At 34.0% G+C, this 22,867-nt stretch overlaps 1 protein-coding gene across 7 annotated transcripts in view; it reads left to right on the top strand.

Moving 5' to 3' along the window:
* LOC126902736 (uncharacterized) overlaps nucleotides 1-16,383 on the top strand; it is a 61,648-nt gene extending 45,265 nt beyond the window's left edge. For 3 of the 7 annotated variants that reach the window (XM_050680330.1, XM_050680326.1, XM_050680321.1), the window contains 5 exons: nucleotides 3,795-3,854; nucleotides 4,124-4,183; nucleotides 4,450-4,509; nucleotides 5,100-5,159; nucleotides 16,151-16,383. In XM_050680330.1, coding sequence (XP_050536287.1) covers nucleotides 3,795-3,854; nucleotides 4,124-4,183; nucleotides 4,450-4,509; nucleotides 5,100-5,159; nucleotides 16,151-16,257 — 347 coding nt within the window. In that variant the 3' untranslated portion in view covers nucleotides 16,258-16,383. Of the gene's footprint in view, nucleotides 1-3,794; nucleotides 3,855-4,123; nucleotides 4,184-4,449; nucleotides 4,510-4,773; nucleotides 4,834-5,099; nucleotides 5,160-16,150 lie in introns of all 7 variants that reach the window. The other 4 variants (XM_050680325.1, XM_050680322.1, XM_050680327.1 and 1 more) reach the window with 4 other exon arrangements.
* The last annotated feature ends 6,484 nt before the right edge of the window (nucleotides 16,384-22,867 follow it).

The raw sequence follows: 22,867 nt of genomic DNA, 5'->3' as shown, positions 1-22,867 counted from the left end.
CTAATTACTATTAAAATTTATATATTAACACGATTTATTCTAATTAAGAGATATAAAGTATTCATTCCGATTACGAGGGATGATTCCCGTATCGTCATTTTTCGTCACTACCTCCATGTTCCGGGAGTGGGTAATTTACGCGCCTGCTGCTTTCCTTGGATGTGGTAGCCGTTTCTCAGACTCCCTCCCCGGAATCGAACCCTGATTTCCCGTTACCCGTAAGTTACCCGTTACAACCATAACAACTATCATAACTTGAAACTAAAAAGTAAAAAATAAATATAGTTTAAAAAAACTAAAAAAACACGCTTTTAAAGCACATCGAACTAAAAAGTTAAAAATAATTTTTAAAATAAGCTTAAAACAATAATGAACGAAAAATACTAGTATTATTGTGATAAAAGCGTGGGTGCTTTGTGCCATATTTTTCGTATATTGAGCGCCCGACGCTTTTATCACAATAATACTAGTATTTTTCGTTCATTATTGTTTTAAGCTTATTTTAAAAATTATTTTTAACTTTTTAGTTCGATGTGCTTTAAAAGCGTGTTTTTTTAGTTTTTTTAAACTATATTTATTACCAAATATAACTTATATAACTTATGTTATTATTAAATATACATATAAGATTATTTTTTACGTTTTACAATTTTTTTTTTTGAACTACAACTTATAATTAAAATACATTGATGATATTATTTTTAATACATTTTTGTCATTATATTTTTAGTCTAATACATTTTCATCAGATTTTGAAGACCATTCACTTATTGGTTTCCAAAACCCAATATACTCCTCCGGCATAAATTTCAATGTATTTTTGATATCTTCCAACTTTTTTTTGTTGATTGGTAACTTTCCGTTGTGTGCTTTGTCGATTGGAAATAAAAAGTTCGTTGTGGAATTTTGAAGACGAAATGTATGTTCAACCAACGCATTTTTAAATTCACGACATTTAATTTCGTTTTTATTGGAACATGAAACTAGTGATGGGTCGTTCACGAACGAACGGGTCTTTTTGAACGGGTCATATCAGTGAACGAGTTGATCCGGATCGCAAAAAAAATAGATATCGTTCATTCGTTCGTTTGTTTCACGCAATATATCGGACACACTGTTTCATGATTCGTTCATTTACTGAACGTTTACCTGCACTTCGGTTAAAACCTATGCCTAACCTTATATTCTTATAATATAAAAATTTAAAAAAAAAACGAAGAATATATTCTTTATAAGTATATACTTATAATGTTTTTTTAAAAAATTAAATAAAAAAATTCTTATTGCCAATGAGAGTTTAAAAGCAACACTATTTAATTTGTGATAAAAACATTTTTATTGCAGGTCTTTAGACTAAATTTTCAAAGTTGTGACATGTTTCTACTAACATAATCATGCAGGTTTAATACAGTTAGATTATTTCAAGTATCCTACTAAATTGTTCATTTGAAGAACAATTTTGATTATCAATATATAGCTATTTATTTCATAAATATTACATTCATATAATTATTTATAAGCGAAAATAGGTCTATGAATTATTGAATTTAGCAACTAGGACAAAAATTGACTATTAGACTAATATAATTGTTGTGAGAGGTATTAAACCACCTCACTCTTTTATAATCTGGTCATAGCTGCTGTAAATTGTAATATCTGATTTAGGTGAATTAATTTCTCTATAAAACTCCTTTTATGAAAACAAATAATTTAAATGATTTCGCTTATTATAGAAACAAATTCTATGGATTTATGTACCGCAACTCATCCGCTAGTATAAATTATTTGTTTTTATTCTATACAAAAATATTCGTGTATAACAGCATATTATGTTATTTCAAGTAATTTGTATTTGAAAAAATAATATATAACCCGATTATACAAGTGTATTATCAGTAAAAATTCTAATATCACAGTAATGTTACATGGTGAAAATGCGAATTTGAATGACTTGTTCAGGAAAACCAAAGTAAGGAATAATTGAAAAGAACCGTGACCGATTGTAAAAAATGAACGAAAGAACGAGTTATATGAACGGGTCATTTGAACGATCCGATCCAAACGATTCGGATCGTTCGATTGACCCGAAATTCCCATCACTACAAGAAAACAGTGAGTTGATGATAAGATGATAAAGCAAATGATGATTTATTAGCTCTCAGTATATTTTTCCCGTATGAGGCATTACTTAAACATATTTTTTAGTAATATGTTGGCCACCATTTTTTGTAGTCAACTATATAGTTTTGATCAACTTTTACGACTGAAAATTTGTTAGAAATTTTCGAAGTTTCGGAAATTAAATTAATGTATTGGTCTATTGTGTATAGTCTTTCGTATTTTACTAGAGATCTTTTAATCAACCCAAAATCACGGTCACAAGGTTGGAAAGAAAGAATGACCTCTCATTGCATATAAAACTTGGACTTCTTTAAATCTTTTATTTTCCTCCAAACCCATTAAAAACCTAATAATTGCGTTGTTTTTGTTCTGACCTGCACAGTTATCACAAAAAATATAGAGGCGTTCAACTTCTTTGTCAATATCATTATTTATGTAATGATTTCTAAATGATATGACTTCGTTAGGTCCTCTACCAGCTTCCCCCTCATGATAAACGTAGCATTTCATACTTCCTGTGGATAAGTTATGAACACCAAAGTTACAAACTATGAGCTGTCTATAATAATAAAGATCTTGAACAGGTATTTGAGGTAATGAAAGATTGGCCATGTAATCGATACAAATGCCCACACTTTTTGTATCGTCCAGGCATATTTTTTTAATTGAACTTAAAGCTGTATAAAACTTTTGACTTCGACGCTTGTGAATTAACAATTCAGCAATAGCCACTTTTTTGACATGTTCCCATTCTGCAGTAAAGTGAAATTTCCAAACACTATATTTAGCGTTTGGGTAGTCCGATTTGACTTCTTTCTACAGTAAACGATGTATTTACGCGTGCTTAACAAAAAATGATAATAAAATCAAAATTGATAAAAATGGACTTGTCCCGTTTCTGCAGTTAGCGATTCACATGTATAATACAAAAGATATTACAAATACAGGTAGCTAAATGGTTTTTATGACATCGCTGTCACAGTCACGGATTGCTTATTATCAATTATGACTATCATTAGATATACTTTTTATATAGTCAATTAGTGTATTTATGAACTCACAACTATGTGCCTTACAACCATTGATAATAACAATGCTGTGTACTTGCTAATATTGATGTCATAAAAAACCAATTAGCTACCTGTATTTGTAATACCTTTTGTATTATACATGTATATTAACTCAAAAATTTGAAAGTTTAAATGTTTATATCTAATAAACGAATAAAGTATATTAAAAATTAAAACATTTTATTAAATTAAAATAATGTGTTTCCATTTAAAAAACAAAGTTGACACCCTTACAAGGCATAAAGGATGAACTTAAAACGTAAAAATTAAGGATAACCAAAAAAAAAAAAAATGTTTAAATATATTTATTCTATAAGTAATTGAGTGAGTTATGATAAAAAAAACATTCTGTATACTAGTATACCTCTCCTAGTTATTTATATTTTATTTTATAATAATTAATTAATTATAAATTGCTTTTCTATTTTTGCAACGTTTATAAGCATGTTTTACTGAAATTAATTAATGCAAATGAAAAACTAAGCTATTTTAGTTTTTTTTTCGTATCATTATTCTACTATTAACCCTTGTTATTTATACCTAAATTTTGGAACTAAGTAATATTATATATTAAAAAAGAAATAACGATTTGTAAATTTTTAGAGTTTTTTGAAGATCCTACAATTGCATCAACTCAAATGCAAGAAGAAGAAAAACTTTATGGTATTGCTTTACTTTAATAACTTATATAGATATGATGTTCCTAGTTATATATATTTTATTTATAATGATTAAATATTTATAAAAATGCTTTTCTATTTCTACAATGTTATTAAGTATGTATTACTGAAATTAAATAATACAAATGAAACACTAGGATGACATTAACTTTCTTGTATTATTCAAATAATAAAAATGCCATTTATATATATAAATTTAGAACTAAGGTTTATCATATATTAAAAAAATAGTAATATATGTTATTTTTCTAGAACATTTTGAAGATCGTACAATTGCTTCAACTCAAATGGTGATTAATGAAAATAATCAAGGTATTTTACCCAGATATCTTATATACTTAAATGATATTCCTATTTAATTGTTTTTTACTTTATAATAATTAAATATTTAAAAAAATACACTTCTATTTTGGCAATGTTATTAAGTATGTTTTACTGAAATTAATTAATGCAAATGAAACACTAGGAATACATTTCATTATTGTATTTTGTAGCTTTTACAAATTTCATTTATCAATATATTTAGAACTAATTATATAATATGTTCAAAATAACAATAATAAATTTTTATTTTCTAGAATATTTTGAAGATCTTACAATTGCTTCAACTCAAATGATGAATAATGAAAATAATCAAGGTATTTACCCAGATATCTTATACACTTAAATGATATTCCTATTTAATTGTTTTTTACTTAATAATAATTAAATATTTAAAAAATTTCTCTTGTATTTGTCAATGTTATTATGTATGTTTTACTGAAATTAATTAATGCAAATGATACACTAGGAATACATTTCATTATTGTATTTTGTAGCTTTTACAAATTTCATTTATCAATATATTTAGAACTAATTATATAATATGTTCAAAATAACAATAATAAATTTTTATTTTCTAGAATATTTTGAAGATCGTACAATTGCTTCAACTCAAATGGTGATTAATGAAAATAATCAAGGTATTTTACCCAGATATCTTATATACTTAAATGATATTCCTATTTAATTGTTTTTTACTTAATAATAGTTAAATATTTAAAAAAATACTCTTCTATTTTGGCAATGTTATTAAGTATGTTTTACTGAAATTAATTAATGCAAATGAAACACTAGGAATACATTTCATTATTGTATTTTGTAGCTTTTACAAATTTCATTTATCAATATATTTAGAACTAATTATATAATATGTTCAAAATAACAATAATAAATTTTTATTTTCTATAATATTTTGAAGATCTTACAATTGCTTCAACTCAAATGATGAATAATGAAAATAATCAAGGTATTTACCCAGATATCTTATACTCTTAAATGATATTCCTATTTAATTGTTTTTTACTTAATAATAATTAAATATTTAAAAAATTACTCTTGTATTTGTCAATGTTATTATGTATGTTTTACTGAAATTAATTAATGCAAATGATACACTAGGAATACATTTCATTATTGTATTTTTTAGCTTTTACAAATTTCATTTATCAATAAATTTAGAACTAATAAGAAGAAAAATTTTGATAAGAAAATATCTTATTAAAATTCAGTAGTAAATATTGTGTAACATTTATAGTTTGTGAAAATTTGAATTTTCATGTCTAATTTTACGGTATTAAACATAAGTAGGTGTTAAGGAATGGACAAGAGATAACACTATCTTTTCATGATTAATATAATTTTATGGTGTGTAATTTTTTTCATGAAAATTACTTACGCTATTGAGTGAATGATTAGTAACGATTGTCTTACAAATTTTTTATCATCAAATTAATACTAATTGCTAAATATAATCGACCATGTATTTAGTATAATATAAATCTTGACTCGTGATAAATACATTGAAATTTTATTTAGAATTAGTAGTTTTATCTCTAAAGAGATAAAATTACCAATTAAGTAATAGGCATTGTTCGTGTTTTTATTTGAATTAAAGCCGGTCATTAGAACGTTAACAATTTTCATGGATAAATTCATACACATATATTTAGTGTGAAAAGACGGTGTTTACTTCTGTCCTTATTTATATAATATAGCCAGCATTTGATACCGTAGAAAACATACAAAAAAATTCAAATTTTTACAAAATTTAAAGGGTTTTTTTTTTTATTAGAAAAAATATCTGTACTAAATTCTAAATTTAAATTAATTTACAATAAGTTTTTTTTTTGACACTTTAAATTATGACATTAATAATATTAAAAGAAGTCACCCAGTGGTAACACCTTAATTAGACAATTTAAGTTATACTTTTGTTAAGATTATATTGTTGGCGTTGTTTTGTTAAGTTAAAAGGTCACGATTCCAGTTTCGTTTAAGTCGACGTGATGGGTTATCAGGTATTGTAAAAGTATGCATTTTTTTTATTAAAGGTTTTTTGTTTGTGTTAAGTTTTGAGTGGAATCTAGTGTAGTGTAAAGTAGCGAGTTCTTTGACTGATTTGATGTTAAGTTCTTTGTGTAAGTTGATGTTTGTTACATACCAGGGCGCGGCAGTTATCTTTCTTAATTCTATGTTTTGGAAAGCTTTTATTGGTCGGATATTTGATGGCTTGGTTGGTCCCCAAATCTGGATGTCATAAGACCAGACTGGTCTGATTAATGACTGATAAATGAGTATTTTTATTTTAAGCGGTAGTTTGAATTTGAGTAGTTGACGAAAATGATGAAATCTGCTGTTGGCTTTTTTCATTTTGTCTTTAAGGTGAGGTCCCAAGTTAATCGTTTGTCCAATATTATTCCTAGGTATTTGGTTTCGTTTTGGTTATTAATTAATATGTTGTTAAATGTTATAGTTTAACATTTTTCAGAACGGAGGGAGAATGTAACATGACTTTTTTATTATTTTCATTAATTTTTATTTTCCAGTTCTTGAACCATGATTCCATAATGTTTACATGAATTTGAAGCCCGCCGCTTGAGAAATATTACTATGAGTAGAAAGTAAAGCCGTATCGTCGGCAAACGTATCGAGAAGAGTGTCAGTAGTCTGGGGTATGTCTGCAGTAAATATATTGTAAAGATTAGGAGACAGGTCGCTTCTTTGGGGAACGCCTGTTTGAATTTCGTAAAAAGGAGAATTTGCACAACCTTGTCTTACTGTGAACTTCCTTTCATAAAGGAAGGACTTAATTATTAAATATAAAGGTGCTGGAAATATGTGTTTTAATTTGAAAAGCAGTCCGTCATGCCACACTCTGTCGAAGGCCTGGAATAGTCCAGTGCTGTATTTGCGGTGTTCTAACGCTGAAGCTATTGTATCAGTCAGCCTATGAATTGATGTATGGGAGAGTATCTCTCACGAAATCCAAACTGAGTGTTTGGTAAAATGTGGTGCTCTTACAATATTGGTCTGATCCTTTTCAGTAGAAGTTTTTCAAACAATTTGCTTAGTGTAGGTAATAAGCTGATCAGTTTATATGACGTCATATATTATGGTTTTCCTGTTTTAGGTATAAGAACTATTACAGCTATTTTCCAAATTGATGGGAAGTAAGAATGTCGCATCATACTATTATATATGTATGTAAGAAGGAGAAAACCCTTTCTTGATAAGTTTGTTAGCACTTTATTTGTGATGAGAACATACCCTAGGTGAAATTTCTCCAAGACTGAATGGCTTGACAGGAAGAGACATAGGTAAAGGACATGATAACAAGTCATTAATAGTATTAATATATTTTGAATCGGGCACGATGTCGTCATGTGGTTTAAATGTATTAAATAAATGTTCAGCAAAGGTTGTAGCTTTCTCTTCGTCTGATATAGCAAGAGTAACGTTATCTTTTTGAAGAGGTGAGGTAGATTCTTTAGTTTGATTCAGTCGTTTTGTAGCTCTCCATAATGATTTATCCTTAATGTTGCGTAATTGAATGTAATTTTGATATTTGGATGATTTGAAATTTTGAAGTTGGTTTTTAAGCGTTATAGTTGATTGAACAAGGGGTATTGAGTGTTTTGCCAAATAGACCTTATTCTTCTTTTCTTACTGATAAGAACTCTTATATGAACTGGAAGTTTTACTTCGCTTCTACCATTACTCTTAATTAATGAGAATGAACTGTTTGCTGAGTTCTTAATTAGCGAGACAAAGTTTTGAGCCGCATTTTCGATGTCTTCATGGGTTTTAAGTGGAATTTTCAAATTAATATTGTTATCTAAATTTATTTTGAATTTATCTCAGTTAATAAGTCCTTTTGTGAGTGATGGTCTTGTATAATAAGAAACTTCGCCACCAATAGTTAGTATAACAAGTGAGTGGTGGCTGATGATGTGACAAATATTTTCTATGCTTGTACTTAGCTGGCTTGGAATATTTGTTACAAAAAATTCGAGTATATCATGGTTTCGGTTTGCGTGGGTAGGCCAATAAGTTGGTCCTGTTGGTGAAATAGTTGAATAGTGTTTATTGTTGATAACCGTAAGCAAATGTTTTCCTCCTTGATTATTACCAAAACAACCCAATCTTGGATGTTTGGAGTTGAAGTCCCCTCCTGCTATAAATAAGTTACCCAGGGAGTTGAAAAACTGCTGGAAGCCATCTTGACGTATACTATTATAATTTGGAGGGCAATATACCGCTGATATACTAGATACACTTCAAGCTTGTATAGATAGTTCTTCATACGGACTTATTTTATCGTGTTGTATGTTTTGTGAAATGTAAATGGCGGACTCAGCATGAGCAGTGTCGTCAGAGTGGTTAATTTTATACATAGTGTAGTTGTAAATGTTAAAATAATTATTGTCATTAAAATGAGTTTCACTTATCAGTGCTATGTCTATTTTGTTATGGTTAAGTACAGTTTGGAATTCATTTTTGTGTTGATAAAGACCATTAGCATTCCAAAGTAGTATTTTGATGATAGGATTTGTTGATGTAGGCATTTTAGTCATTTTTTAAAATAATTTTATTAATTACAGTGGTTAGTAAGGATATCAAAGGGGATTAATTAAGGATTAGTGTTTTCTATTTGGGTGTTACCAGTGGGGTCCTGTACATTGTGTAAATTTTTATGATCAAAAGGTTGATTGCTATTTTAAGATTTTGGATTGAGTGTTTTCCGTTTTTATACACAGGGCAACCTGTAATTCGCTGGATAAGCTCCTCCACATAATACACATTTGGGCGATTGGTCTTTAGTTTTTTGACAAATGCGATTCGTCACATTTGACACAACGGGTTTCGTGGTTACAATATTTTTTAGTGTGCCCAAAATTTTGGCATCGGAGGCATTGTATTGGATTATTACTAAGTATAAGTTTTTCAAATTTTATTTTTGAACGATAAATAGTATCAATTTTGAATATTTTATTATTGTTTGTGTAAGGTTCAAGGTTGACAAAAAACATAGAAAGTGGTTTTTTGGTGAATTTTTGCAGGGCATTAAGGACTTGTTTGACTTTAAAACCAATTTCAGTTAATTCATCCTGAATAATTTTTGAGGTCTGTGGAATAGTGCAATTTTTTTAGTACAACGCGAAATGGTTTGTCTTGTTTTACTTAATATGTATGGAAATCAACATTTTTTTGTAAAAGTACTCTTACAATTTTTCGATATGAGTCCGGGGTTTTTATTTGAAGTTTTAAACCAAATGCGTTACTTTTACAAATAAACTCATCGATATCAATAATTTTTTTAATGGCCTCTCAAAAGTTAATGTAGTTTAAATCAGATTTGATGAATAAGGGTGGTGGTTTGTGCGGGGTGGGTTGATTTGTTGGTTCTGTTTCCATGTTATCTGAACTTGTTTGAAGAGGAGTGAACTGGTTTAGTACTTTGATACATTATTAAAAGTACCACTGTGTTTTGCTATAGGAGAAGATCCGGGTGAATGTGCATGTGGTCTTTTATTAGATGATAAAATGATTATCCAGTCGTCATCGGACTCGGCAGTAGTGGTTTTTTTTTTGTCTTTTGTATTGCTGATTATTTGAGAACGATTTACAATAGTTATCGGAGTTATCGGAGGGTTAATAATTCTAGACCTTTTTTTTTTTTTTTTTTTTTTTTAGTGCAATGAGCGTTCTNTTTTTTTTTTTTTTTCAAGTGCATGTGCACCCATAGATGACCCGGAGGGAACTCGCCGTTAAGCATTACTTCCCCCGGGCCACCCGGTGCCGTTTATTCAAAGAAAAACTTTAACATTACAGATATCTTAAACTTAGTACAATGGATTGATTCTAATATTACGAATATTACAAACAATATAACTGAGATATAACTATACAACACATTTACTTACAACAGACAAAACATCCATACTTATCAATTAAATTTATCATAACATCAATTTAATTATACAACAGTAAGATTACATATTTAACTACTATTATTTACAATATACAACAACAGCCGTTTACCAACAACACCAGCTTCTCCATCTACGATTTCGTCTGACACTAACCATTTCCCAGACCGGATCACAGATCCCGACGTCCTTGTGCAATTCCTAAAGAAGGCCGGATCACAGATCCAGACGCCCTAGTTCGTGCCGGTTCGCCTCTTCTTTCTCGTTCCGCATCTTCTTTCAGTATCATGACCTTTGAGATGAACGCCTCCACAACTTTCCATTTACTAGGGTCCTCAAGCATAATATTGACTATATTTCCCACCTAAATCGCACCTACGACGTTTATCAGATCCTGTTGCAAGGTGCTCCACGCTGGACAATGAAATAGTGTGTGCTCCGCATTATCCGACAACGCCGCACAGAACTAACATGCCTCGTCCGGTTCTTTTTTAATTTTTTTCAGGTAAGCTCCAAAGCATCCGTGGTTAGTAAGCACTTGCGTCAAGTGGAAGCTCAAGTTACCGTGTGTCCTCCACACCCAACCGTTCAAATCACAAACCAGTTTCTTCGTCCACTCGCCATTTGTATCGTTTACGAGCTGCTCTTTCCATTTGCTAATCGTCATCCTACTTAACGATTCCCTCCATCCGATCTCCAGTGTGCCTGGATTTTTCTTAAGTATATATGATTCCTTCCTCTCAAGCGCCAACAGCTCGATCGGAGGAGTTGATGCCAATATATTGACGGCTGTTTTACTCACGGTGCGGTATGCACTTATGCGGCATAGCAACACCTTCCTTTGTACGCTTCCGAGCTGATCCACACTGGTTCTCCTATACTTGAGCGAATTGGCCCACACCGGCGCTCCGTACAGCAATACCGAGTGCACCACTTCAACCAAGAGACTTCTCCTACACTCCCTAGGGCCTCCTATATTAGGCATGAGACGCGATAATGCCAGCACTGTGTTGTTTGCCTTCTTAACTGCTTTTGCGATGTGTGGGCCATACATTAGGTCATGGTCCACCTGAACCCCTAGGTAGTTCATCGATTTGCTGATCGGAATTTCAACTCCTTCAAGCTTTACCTTGGGCAAACGATCGACGTAATTTCTCCTGAAAGAGACAGCTTCAGTCTTGCCGACTGCCAGTAGGAGTCCAAGTTTCCTGATTGCCACCGCAACCGTTTCAAGAGCCTCATTAACATTAATTTCAAGTTGATCTATGTTGTCCGCCACAGCTAGCACAAGGGTATCATCCGCAAACCCCAAGATACCAGTTTGAGCAGGCATGTTGAGTGACAAAACTCTGTTATACACCATATTCCATAAAGTCGGTCCCACTACCGATCCTTGAGGGACACCGCATGTCACTTGGACTTTGATATCCGGTGCGTCTACACAGTATAGAGAATCAGATCTATTCTTAAAGTAGGACCAGAAAACAGCAACTATATCACCTGGCATCTCCCAATCCAACAATGACTCCAATATACTATTCCATCCTAATGAATTAAACGCATTTTTAATGTCCAAACTGACAGCCACACAGCACTTCCTAGCATTTATGGCAGCCCCTGCTGCGCTGTCCAATGCTATAAGCACATCATTGGTAGATCTACCTCGTCTGAAGCCATATTGGGCATCAGCTAGACCACCCTTGTTTGATAAATGTTTTTCGAGCCTCCTTGTCAGTAACGATTCGAACAGCTTACCGACATCATTGATCAAGCATAAAGGCCTGTAAGAACTGGAATCCTCCTTAGGCTTACCGGGCTTATGCAAAAGGACTACCCTCGCCGTTTTCCATTGGTCAGGAAAGTAGCCATTTCTGAGACAACTATTAAATAAATTAAGAAGTCTACATGGGTTAATGTCATGCAGGGCGCACAAAATTTTGCCGTTAAAGTTGTCTGGTCCTTCCCCTAATCCTGTTCACCGCCCAGTCTACTTCTTCCCGAGTAAAGAACACTATGTTCTCCTGGAGAGTAGATGGCGGTTGAAGCATTCGGCTGACTCCGGAGTGGTCGAGAAACAATTCTTCCAAAACCTTACGTGAAAACTGCACATCTAAATTCGGCCTATACTTATCCAGTTTGCCCATCACCAATCTATAAGGTCTGCCCCACGGGTCTTTGTCAACTGACAGGATAAGGGCCTCCCAGTATTGCCGCTTGCTGTCCTGTATGGCTACTTTCAACTGGCGCCTGTCCTCCTTTAAACGCTGTCTCAAGAGCTCCAATTTTCCTGGTGGTCCAGATATCCTTGAAGATTCTCTTTTTAACGCTCTTTTCGACATGGTGCACAACCTCCTCTTCTCCGCTATGTCACCGTTCCACCAATATGCAGCTGACTTGCCATGAGGAGGGCCATTTTTCCTCCTAAGAACAAAGTCACATGTTTGCGATAGCACTTCTTCAAATTCACGTACCTCTTCTTTAATTTGTATGCCCTGATGGTTTTTTCCTCCACTTGCCAGAGTATAACCCCAATGGAACGCTTCCATGTCCATCTGCTCAGATGTCTTCCAACCATTAAAAATCTGCCCACGGTTGTAGTGTAAACGGCTAGCATCCAGTGTGAAGGACACGTAATTGTGGTCAGAGTGATTATCCATGTTGTGGTCAGGTGATAATTTAATATTGAATAATGAATAACAACGCCGTGTTTAACTTTTACTTTATACTATATTGTAACTTATTATACATAAGAACATAAAAAAACAATATCGGTTCCAGAGGAAGTACTATAGTTACAATTGATGTTATAATATTCTTGTTAGTTAGAACCGGCCTGGACCGGTTCTCCTCACCCGCGGTCACTCGGCGTCGCGCGACCTGTCGGACGAGGAGAGGTAGCTGTGTCGCAGTCGCCATCCAGCGGTAAAGCCGGAAGTGCAATGCGACCGCGTCATCCATTTCGGCTAACACTCTCCATTCACTAATGCGTCCAAACAAACCTGTCGAAGCTGCTGTTATATCCACAATAGAGCCCCTACCTATTCCTACAAAGGTGGGTTCATCTCCAACGTTACAAATCACTAGATCGTTGCTTACAAACAGCTCCTCTAAGAGCTGCCCTCTGACATTGGGCAACCAGTCGCCCCAACTTGTAGCTCTCGCGTTAAAGTCACCGGCCACTATCAAGTTGTTCCTAGGAGACCTCCTCCGGATACTGCAGTTCAGCCTACCTAGGAAACACTCAAATTCGTTCGCCGTCGAGTTTGGCGACATATAGCAGCTGTATACAACCACGTCACCCACTTTGGCAGCCACGAACTCTGCATCATACTCCGCATCCGACATGGAGATATGGTTCCCAAACACTCCTAACGCCGTTCTACCAGACACCACCCAGCCACCGACGCCGTCCAACAGACCGTAGTGGTCAGATGCAATAACGATGTCACACCGATCCTCATGTATCTGCTGCATGAGCAAATCCATGGCCGCCCTGCAGTGGTTCATGTTCCCCTGCAGTAAGTTAATAGTGTTCGACATGAAGACTATTGGAGCTGGCCACCGCCCTATCCGCCGATCCTAGAAACAAGGCTGACTCCTTGTCCAGAGTATCCCGGAACTACCTCCTTTCCGCTTCCCCCGCCTTACAGTCAACTACCAAGTGACCTTCGTTGCCACAGCCTCTACAGCAATTAGCCCGGTTCTTGCCCCGACACTCTTTCGTATTATGACCGTTGGCCAGACACCTATAGCACCTTTTCCGATCGATCCATACGCGAACTCTGCACGACACAAAGCCCACGCAAATGCGCCCACGTTCCATTACTTTTCCCGCCAATCCAGAGTCCAATGTAATGATGGCCATTTTTTGGCCTCTAGGCATGGCCCGTAACGTTATTTTGATGTCAGTCGAAGTTCCCACAACGTTAGCCACCGCTTCCACAATCTCATCCTGTTCCGTTGTTCGTCTAATCCAAAAACCCCCAGCCTCGTGCGCTGCTGCAGCGTGGACACCGGCACGTTGCATCCCACTGCCTTTTGAACAGCCGCATTAACTTTTTCCACCGCGCCACTTTTTCCGTCCACCTCCAACAACAAGTGTCCCGCCTCCGTTTTACGCACCGCCCTAATTGCATTAGCATGCTCTTTCAGAGAGGTCTCCGCCTTTATTTTCTTGAGTACATCCACATAGGACACCGTGTCCGTCCTGATCATGATGGCCGGTGGTTTCTTCTTAGCCTTGGTCTCTTTCTCCTTGATAAACTTCTTTGCCCTATTATTGGAAACCTCAACCCAGGCATTCGTTTCTTCACAATTTTTATCAACTGCACTGAGGGCCACCGGTTGGTGGGATACAGTCCCCGTCATTACCGATCTGTTACCTTTTTTTTTAGAAGACTCTGCGCCTTGTTCAACATTTCCCACAGTTTTCTTTAGTTCCAGACGACCCTCAATAGTTTGCCTTAGCTCAACTATCGCAGAGTAAATAGTGTCCAACCTTGCCTCATCTGGAGGTGTTTTTTGCACCACAGTGCTCTCTAGACCATCCACAATTTTCCTTTGCCAAGAGCTACGCGTTTTAGCCGACAAGTCCATGACCTCAGTAACCTTTTTACAAATTCTGTCCGAATCCACTATTAAACCCTTAATAGTGGTGTGAACGTTTCTTCCTGCGGATGTCCTAATGAAGTTCATCATCTGGTCCATCCTCCTATCTAACCTGGCTAGTTCCTCCTTGACAGATTTATCCAGCTCTTCTAATAAGTTTGACGTATATTCCAGTGACTCGCTATCCAAGCTATCGACTGATTTCAAACGTTCTTTCTCCATAGAGGTCTCCCTTAACCTATCAACCAAAGACATTGGTGCCTTTTCAAACACCTCCTCCGCCGCACTCCCTGGCCCAAGGTCCCTATCAATTGACGAATCCGAAGGCATCGCAATTGAAAGGGTTCAGAACATGAAGACGGAAAAGTCGGACGTGTTTTGCCCAAATGCTATGAAACTCAACTCCGATGATTACTATGCTACTGTTGACAGTGTTACCAAATTTGGTAACGAACGGACCAAAACTGGGGAAATCCCTTAGAAGGGATTTTGGACCCCTATAGTGATGGTGTACCAAAAAGAGGAGACAGAACCAAAATTATTGGCGAAGACCCCTACTTCCTAGCTTAGAAAATCACCGAGTTACGGCAGATTAAAAAAAATGAAGTGGGGGGGGGGTAAAAAAGTCACTTTTTGGTGGTGACTTGCGCGAGCACATCCAGGCGATCGCCGCTGGCCCGACAACCCAAACAAACCCAACGGCGTCGTTGCCAGACTGCAATTACTATTACTCATTCTGAGGCAAGTAGTGAAATATTAAATTCTTACCTAGATCCCGTAGGATTACTATGAGGTTAATATTTTTCTTATATCTTGGATTCGTTGATTTTAATATTTTAAACAAAACTGATTTGAATAAAATGATAAATTTAACGTAAAGTTATAGCAGAAAAATAACGGTAGCGAAACATGAGACAAGTGAACTTTGTGGTAGATAAAGGCTATCTAAAATTTTAAATATTACAGAAAAATAACTACAAAGCATTAATAAGAAATTATTTTACCAAATTATTTCTTAAAATTCATTCTAAAATATGGCTATTTAAATTTTTTTTAAGCATTTCACATAAATTTTTAAAATTATATTTTTTTTATTTATTTATAAAAATTATATTTATTACATTATTATTATAAGCCTTAAGTTTATTAAATATTAAAAAAAAAAAATTAGCAAAAAATATTAACTGAATCAAAAGTTATTTGAGTTTTCAGTGAATGCTGGACCACCTTGTCTATTTGTGACAATTAACATAAAGAATTAAAAATGAAAAAAATCAATATTGTTGATTTTGTAGCTATTGCTTAAACACGCATCTTGTTGGTTATTATTAATTACAATACAAATTTATTATTATTATTGTATATTTTTTATCGACTAGATATAAATATTAGTTCTATATTGTATTTATAACATTTCTAGAAAAATTCAATTTCGAAGAAACTAAAAACCAACATGAACCAGAGGACATTTCACCATTATTAATAAATATTCCCGAAAATATAAGACCAGTTAACAAATATCTCTAAAATACTCCACATGGACACAAATCAATCATAAGTAGAATACTAAATATTATATATAATAAATTATTAAATTTATAATCAACTGTTATTCGTTTATATTATAAATAATAAAATGCACGTACCAATGAATCTTTTATTATTTATCCAATTAATTTTTATAGAACTAATAATTATTGATTTCGTCACAATTATATTAATTTATTTATACAAGTATATTTGAATATTTAAAAATAAATAATAATTAGAAAAAACCCAGCACAGTGGGGTCAATGCATAGTGAGGACGTTGCATAGTTGGGTCCAGTATAGATTTAATCTGACAGTGATTAAAATCATTATAAAAAAAAAACGCTTCGATGCAAATCTGTAGATAATGTTTAATTCTAAGAAATTGGTGAATAATTACAAAAGCAACATCAACTATTTACTAAATTATACCCAGATTAGAAATTCTTAGACTCAAAAATATAATATAAAATTTTATATTATATAATTGTTATATATAATTGTTTTTAAATTATTATTGATTTTGATTTTTAATATGTTAAAAGTAATAATTTTTAACCTTCTTTATTTTGTCCTTTTAAGTGAAATTTCTAATAAAAAAAAAAAAAAAAATGATTTTATTACCATAAGTTTTAGATCAACTTACAAGTTTGAAATTGACATTATTAAATAGAAAAAAATGAAATCGTTAAGATTAATATGCAATCAGGAAATTTTATAATTACTACTTACAGCACATTTATCAGAAAAGTTCGATTTTTTTTTTTACATTTTTATCGTAATAAATTAACTTTTGGTGTTTAAAAAGATTCTACAATAGAAATATTCATAATTTAATTAATTTTAATGATTATATATCTAAAAAAAAAGTTGTTAAAAAGATTTACTCAATTGTAATCGTATTATAAAATTTAATTATAATTGTAAAAATCCATTGTTAAATTCAGGTAAAACTAAAAATCATTTTTTTTTTTTAATTTATGAATTATATAGCAACATGTTACAAATTTTTGGAATATTATAGACTAGTAGTAGCACACACAAATAGAGTTAAAAATTAATAAATTATAAAGTAAAATTATTTACTTTTGTAGTTGAATACTTTTATCATATCAAATCTAATTCGACAATAAATAATTTAAGAATATTAAAAATTAATGATTTTAATTGTTTGTATGGACAAATCTGGTTAAGCTACTTTTTATTTGAATAAGGNGAAAAAGCTGGTTAAGCTACTTTTTATTTCAATAAGGAATTGTTAAGGGTAATATCTTCAATTAAATACGAATTGTAATCATTTGACGTATCGTTGAAAAAAGTAGGTCTAGTGAGGGTTGGCAAAATAAATCATAACCACAAAAAGAACCACATAGTAAAATAATATTAACATGAATAAGACATTTCTTCTCACAAGGGGAGACTATAGTGTTAGGATTCTTTATATTTATTTAAGTTATTGAATCTAAATGTGATAAATATCAAATGATTTGAAAATTTTATTCTAACTCCAAAAAAAATGAAAAATTTTGTGGGGTACAGACGGAATTGAACCTCGTACCCTAGGCATGTAAGACACAAGTGTTACCGATTCGGCAACTGTTAGTTGCTTTCGTCTCATGATAAAATTGACTATTTAACTGACTCAAATTTAAAAATGACTTTTTCGACTTAAAAAAAGCATACAATTTAAATAAGTTTAATTTCATATGTCTTATGAACTTTATTCTATGTGCAATTAAATTATATAATATTCATGAAAGTCTGTGTATTGCTCTTATAAGATATTTTAAAATAAAATAAAATACAAAACCTAGAATTTTAATAGAAAAATAGCATATTTTTCAATATGATAGCCATTTGCGCATAGAAGATAGGTCGTCGAGACAAATTTTTTTTTTTAATTTTATAATTCATAAAATAAGCTTTAATTTGATATATGTTTAAAGGACGCAGTATTTCCGGAACATTTTCAAAAATTAAGTTAAAAAAGTTAGTGTTTGTAAAAGAGTTTCTATTTTAAATCTCCCCCAGTGAGCAGGTCAAGTGTTAAATTTTCAAAAAAATGATATCAAATAAAAGAAAAATATCTAAGGTTTTAGTATAAAAAAAAATTATGTTGATTTATAGATTCTTTAAAAAGTTATGGAAGTTTTAAGAAAAAAATTACAAAATTTACTGATTTTTAAATTTGTAATTTTTTTGGAGATTTTCCCCATTTGCGGAGAACGAGGGAAAATATTTAAATTTTTAAGGGTAATGTCTTCAACTAGATACGATTTGTGATCTTTTGACATATTGTTGAAAGAAATCGGTCCAGTGAGAGCTGAGAAAAAGTGGCAACAGACATAAAAAAAACAAATCATGGTAAAATTAATACCTTTTCAGCTTCGCATCGAAGCTAAAAAGCAGCACAGTGGGGTGATTAAAATCACTATCATAAGAAATGCCTTGATGCAAATCTGTAGATAGTATTTAAATTTAAAAAATGAATGGATTATTCAAAAAGCAAAATGAACTCTTGTTTCCTTATTAATATCCTGATTACAAGTTTTATGGTGTATAGATTCCTCATGCAGCAAATAGTTCGTTGCAGATATAGCGTGTTCAGCGTAAATTTTTGCGTTTTGCCAGTTTCCTACTAAAAGTTCCATGTTCCCCTTACGACTATTCTCCAATAGCCAATAAGCTAGGCCTATCTTCTCTCACTGAACGGCGATATGCTGCAGATATCAGGTTCTTAGAATGATTAATTATTGGTAATGTTGAGTCCTCTGAACTTCTTTTACTAATTTATTTCAAGGTTCCACAGTGTTCTACCCGAACTTTTACTTTTTGTCCCGTATGCTTCTACCAATTATTTAGTGAACGAGCCATTAAGGCGTTTAATGTCTTGTTCCAATAAGAACATTCATTTCACTAATTTTTTATTTAACACTGATACGTGTGAACAGAGAGTGAACAAAACTGATAGCCGACACAGGTTTTCTTTATATGATAAGGTGGCGTCAACCGTTTAATGTTAATCCACACAACAAAAGAAAAAGAACAGAACAAGAATGTCTAAGATTTATACACGTGTACAGATATTGCCACTTTTACAATTAATTCAGCGTATAATGATAATAATTATATGACAGAATACAGAAACAAGTTGACGACGACGTATATACGTATATTTGCGGCGGGTCGTAGATGGACGTGTGGCACTTGCTGGATTTTGTCCCGTGGCGTATCGCACGCGGTTATAGTCAGTCAAACTACCATATGTACGTAGTAGGGCGACGGCTGATAAAGTTGTCACAGGTCGCGGTGCTCCGTGTATCGAGAACGCCGCGGTACTGTGTCAAATACCCCCCCGCCAATCCGCCGGTCTACTCAGTGAATTGAATAACGCGCGGCGCGGTTACCAATTGGTAACAAATAGCTAATTATATCAGGTTGTGTAGCGCGAAATGACATCAGCGGCCGTGGTCTGGTACCATCCGTTCGCGTATCGCGATTGGATTACAGGACTGGTGAGGGACGTGTACCTGTTGAGCTCGGGGTGGGTTGCCGGGTCCCAAAATGCTGGTCCGCAACATTTATCACCCTCCTGGTAGGGGTGCTCGAGGCCCGTACCTCCAGTGTGGGCTGGGTTGCACGGGGGACCACTACGAGCGCACTACGCTATTGTATAGTATAGTATTGTATAGTATATAATCTATGTTTCAACTAAATTTCAAATATTTAAAACAATTTTCTAGGGATTTAGAGGCCTACAAAGTTAGAAATTTTATAAAAAGTCACGTATTCTAGATGCATTGTCTCTGTTGGGGGACCTAATTTCAAAAATTTTTTTTTTTTTAGTTTTTTAGTTATATATCTGCTTAATACACCATAAAAATTTGAAGTTTGAGAAAAAAGTTTAACGTGTAAAATTTAGCATTAGGAAATCAGTAAAAATCCGTTCAAAATCATGTAATTTAATGATAGTTTTTTGTTGTTTTCAAACCATGTTTTATTAATTTTTTTTAGCTTCGATGCGAAGCTGAGAAGGTATTGGTTTTACTAAGATGTGGTTTTTTTTTTTTTTTGTGTCTGTTACCACTTTTTCTCAGCTCTCACCGAACCGATTTCTTTCAATGATACGTCAAAAGATCACAAATCGTATCTAGTCGAAGACATTACTCTTAAAAATTGAAAAAAATTCCCTCGTTCCCCGTAAATGGGGGAAACCTCCAAAAAAATTACAAATTTAAAAATCGCTAATTTTCGAAATTTTTTCAATTTTTTTTACATAAAAGTGCCATAACTTTTTTAAAAATGAACATATCAATATAATTCTTTTATATAGATGCATAATATCATTACCTTTCATTTGGTATATTTTTTTCATAAATTTAACCCTTAACCCTTATTATAAAGCGCATTACCTATCAAAAGTAAGCAAGCAAAAATATTGCGCCAAAGTGGTGGGGTCCCGTCAGTTTAGCGGAACGCCTAGGTTAAAGAGTGTTTTTAACAGACCAGAATCCCCCGCGAAAATTCATGTCTTATGTATGAAAAAGTGAAAAAAAAGTTTCTATGACACGTAAAACCACAGACTGGCTGACGGACTGCGATATTTATATGTTTTTTTTATGCCTGTTTCAGCATGAACAACAACAACAACAACGGCACCAACCCAACAAATAACCCCCCATCTACGTCCTTACAGGAACTACACCGATTCGAATATTTGAAAATCACTATAAAATAATAACTTCTTAATGGTTTAGGTGAGCTCAAAAACGCCAATTTTCTCAAAAAAGCACCATTTTTAGAAAGTCATTTAAGTTTGGAATTTCACATAAATTTTTTTTTTTAATGTTAACGTTAAGTTATAATAAGGTCAATCCTTTTTTTTTTTTGTATTTTGACTTTTATTGAAAAAATCACTTGAAAATCTCTAATATAAGTTTTTTTTTATTGTTTTATAGAGTATTCTTCGAAAATTCGATGTCAAAACCTTAAAATGCTGTGCGCCTCGATTTAAATTTTTCCAAATGATTTTAAATTTTCAGAATATTATTTTTTTATACTAAAGAAAAAAAATGGAGGGGTGTCCCGAAAGAAATTTCGAAATTCAAAAAATAAGGACCACCCTAGTGTGGGTCCTTTGCGCACAATTCCGTATTTATGGGCTATTGCCGGCGTGGTATATGATTTTTGCGCTTGTGAGTCAAATAATGCCGTCACAAAGCCGTTGTTAAATTCAAGTTTCACAGCGGGAGTTGTAATTTTACGCGGGCGTGTTTATTTTGCAAAACTCAGGTGGTTTACGGTTCGAACGGGGAGTGTCTGAACGGTTTGTCCGCCGGCGGTGTCAATTGCCTTAAGCGTGTAGGACGTCCGGCTGGTATCCCCTCCCCCACTGTGTCCAAAATAATTTTGGGTACACGACTCGCGCTGTTATCGTATAACACGGGGACTTTTGTTTTCTCGAAAGTATGATTAATTTTTTTAAAGACCTTGAGGACCGCATTGAGCCCCTCACAGTGGTTGGGGGGGTGCGGTAAGTGAATTTAAAGGGGCTACAGCTTATCCTGCGTTGTGAGCGAGGGACTGTAGTCCTGGTTGAGGGCCCGGTGAATGGGCGAGGTGAAGTGGAAGGTCGATAAAAATTTCGTAATTTTGACCGAGAGGAACGCGCTTGATTTCGTTATCGGTGACGAGCGAACTAGCCGTTCGCGCTGCGCGTTGGATTGTGTATTTGATAGTGAGTGATCGAGATTGTATTTTTGAGCCAGGAGAGCGGACTAATTTCTCCGTGGCTGATGCCCGTTTCCCGAAACTGTTGGCCTATTTGGGCAACTGCTGTGCTAATGATCTGCTCCGCAATATCGTCAGGGTCGGGGGGACGTTCCGCAATAAGCTCGCCCGCCCGCTGTCGAACAACTTGCGGCGGTTGGGGGGGCGCAGGGGCGGTACATACGGCTTTAAGTTAGCTTTTAGCCTATCCGTGCATAAGGGCTAAAGACAGACTACACGATCTACGATATGCTGCTCTGAACAACTGGGGCGTGCGCGCATCGCTAAACGTTGTTTATTTATATAAATTTCGTCATACGCTGATGGGGCCCCTGTTGTGTTGTCATGAGTTCGTTTTCCAGCTCGGCTTGGATGCTGTTATTATCGAATGCCACGAGAAACTCCCTTGAAAATTGGCGCCAGGACATGTTCAACTTAATGGACTCCCACCAAGTAAATGCCGTGTCCCATAAAAATTGTACCCCGGTTTTCACCCATAAATCGTAGTGAATACCGGATTGAGTCAGGAGATTTTCTAGCTGCTCCAGAAACTCCCTCGGGTTATCCTCATATTTTCCCGTGAACTCGGGAGACGGAGGACGTAAAACAGGCGGATTATTGTTCGGTATAGTCACCAAATGTGTATATGAACGGGTTTGTGAGGACGGTGACAAATGTTTGGTCTGAAATGTCCCGTGTGTTGTGGGCGCACGTCTAAATGAAAAGTTGGTTCGTGCGTGCTCGCTCGAGGTAGTGATGGAGACGCGCACGTGGTCTGGCCGGCTAATCGTTGTATGTTGCGCGCTTCACTAAGTAATATTATCACATTTTGCCAGTTT

The sequence above is a fragment of the Daktulosphaira vitifoliae genome, unplaced genomic scaffold (assembly GCF_025091365.1).
Source record: "Daktulosphaira vitifoliae isolate Bord-2020 unplaced genomic scaffold, ASM2509136v1 Scaffold_3, whole genome shotgun sequence".
In the NCBI taxonomy this organism is placed as follows: Eukaryota; Metazoa; Arthropoda; class Insecta; order Hemiptera; family Phylloxeridae; genus Daktulosphaira; species Daktulosphaira vitifoliae.
This window is presented reverse-complemented; position numbering and strand designations above follow the sequence as displayed.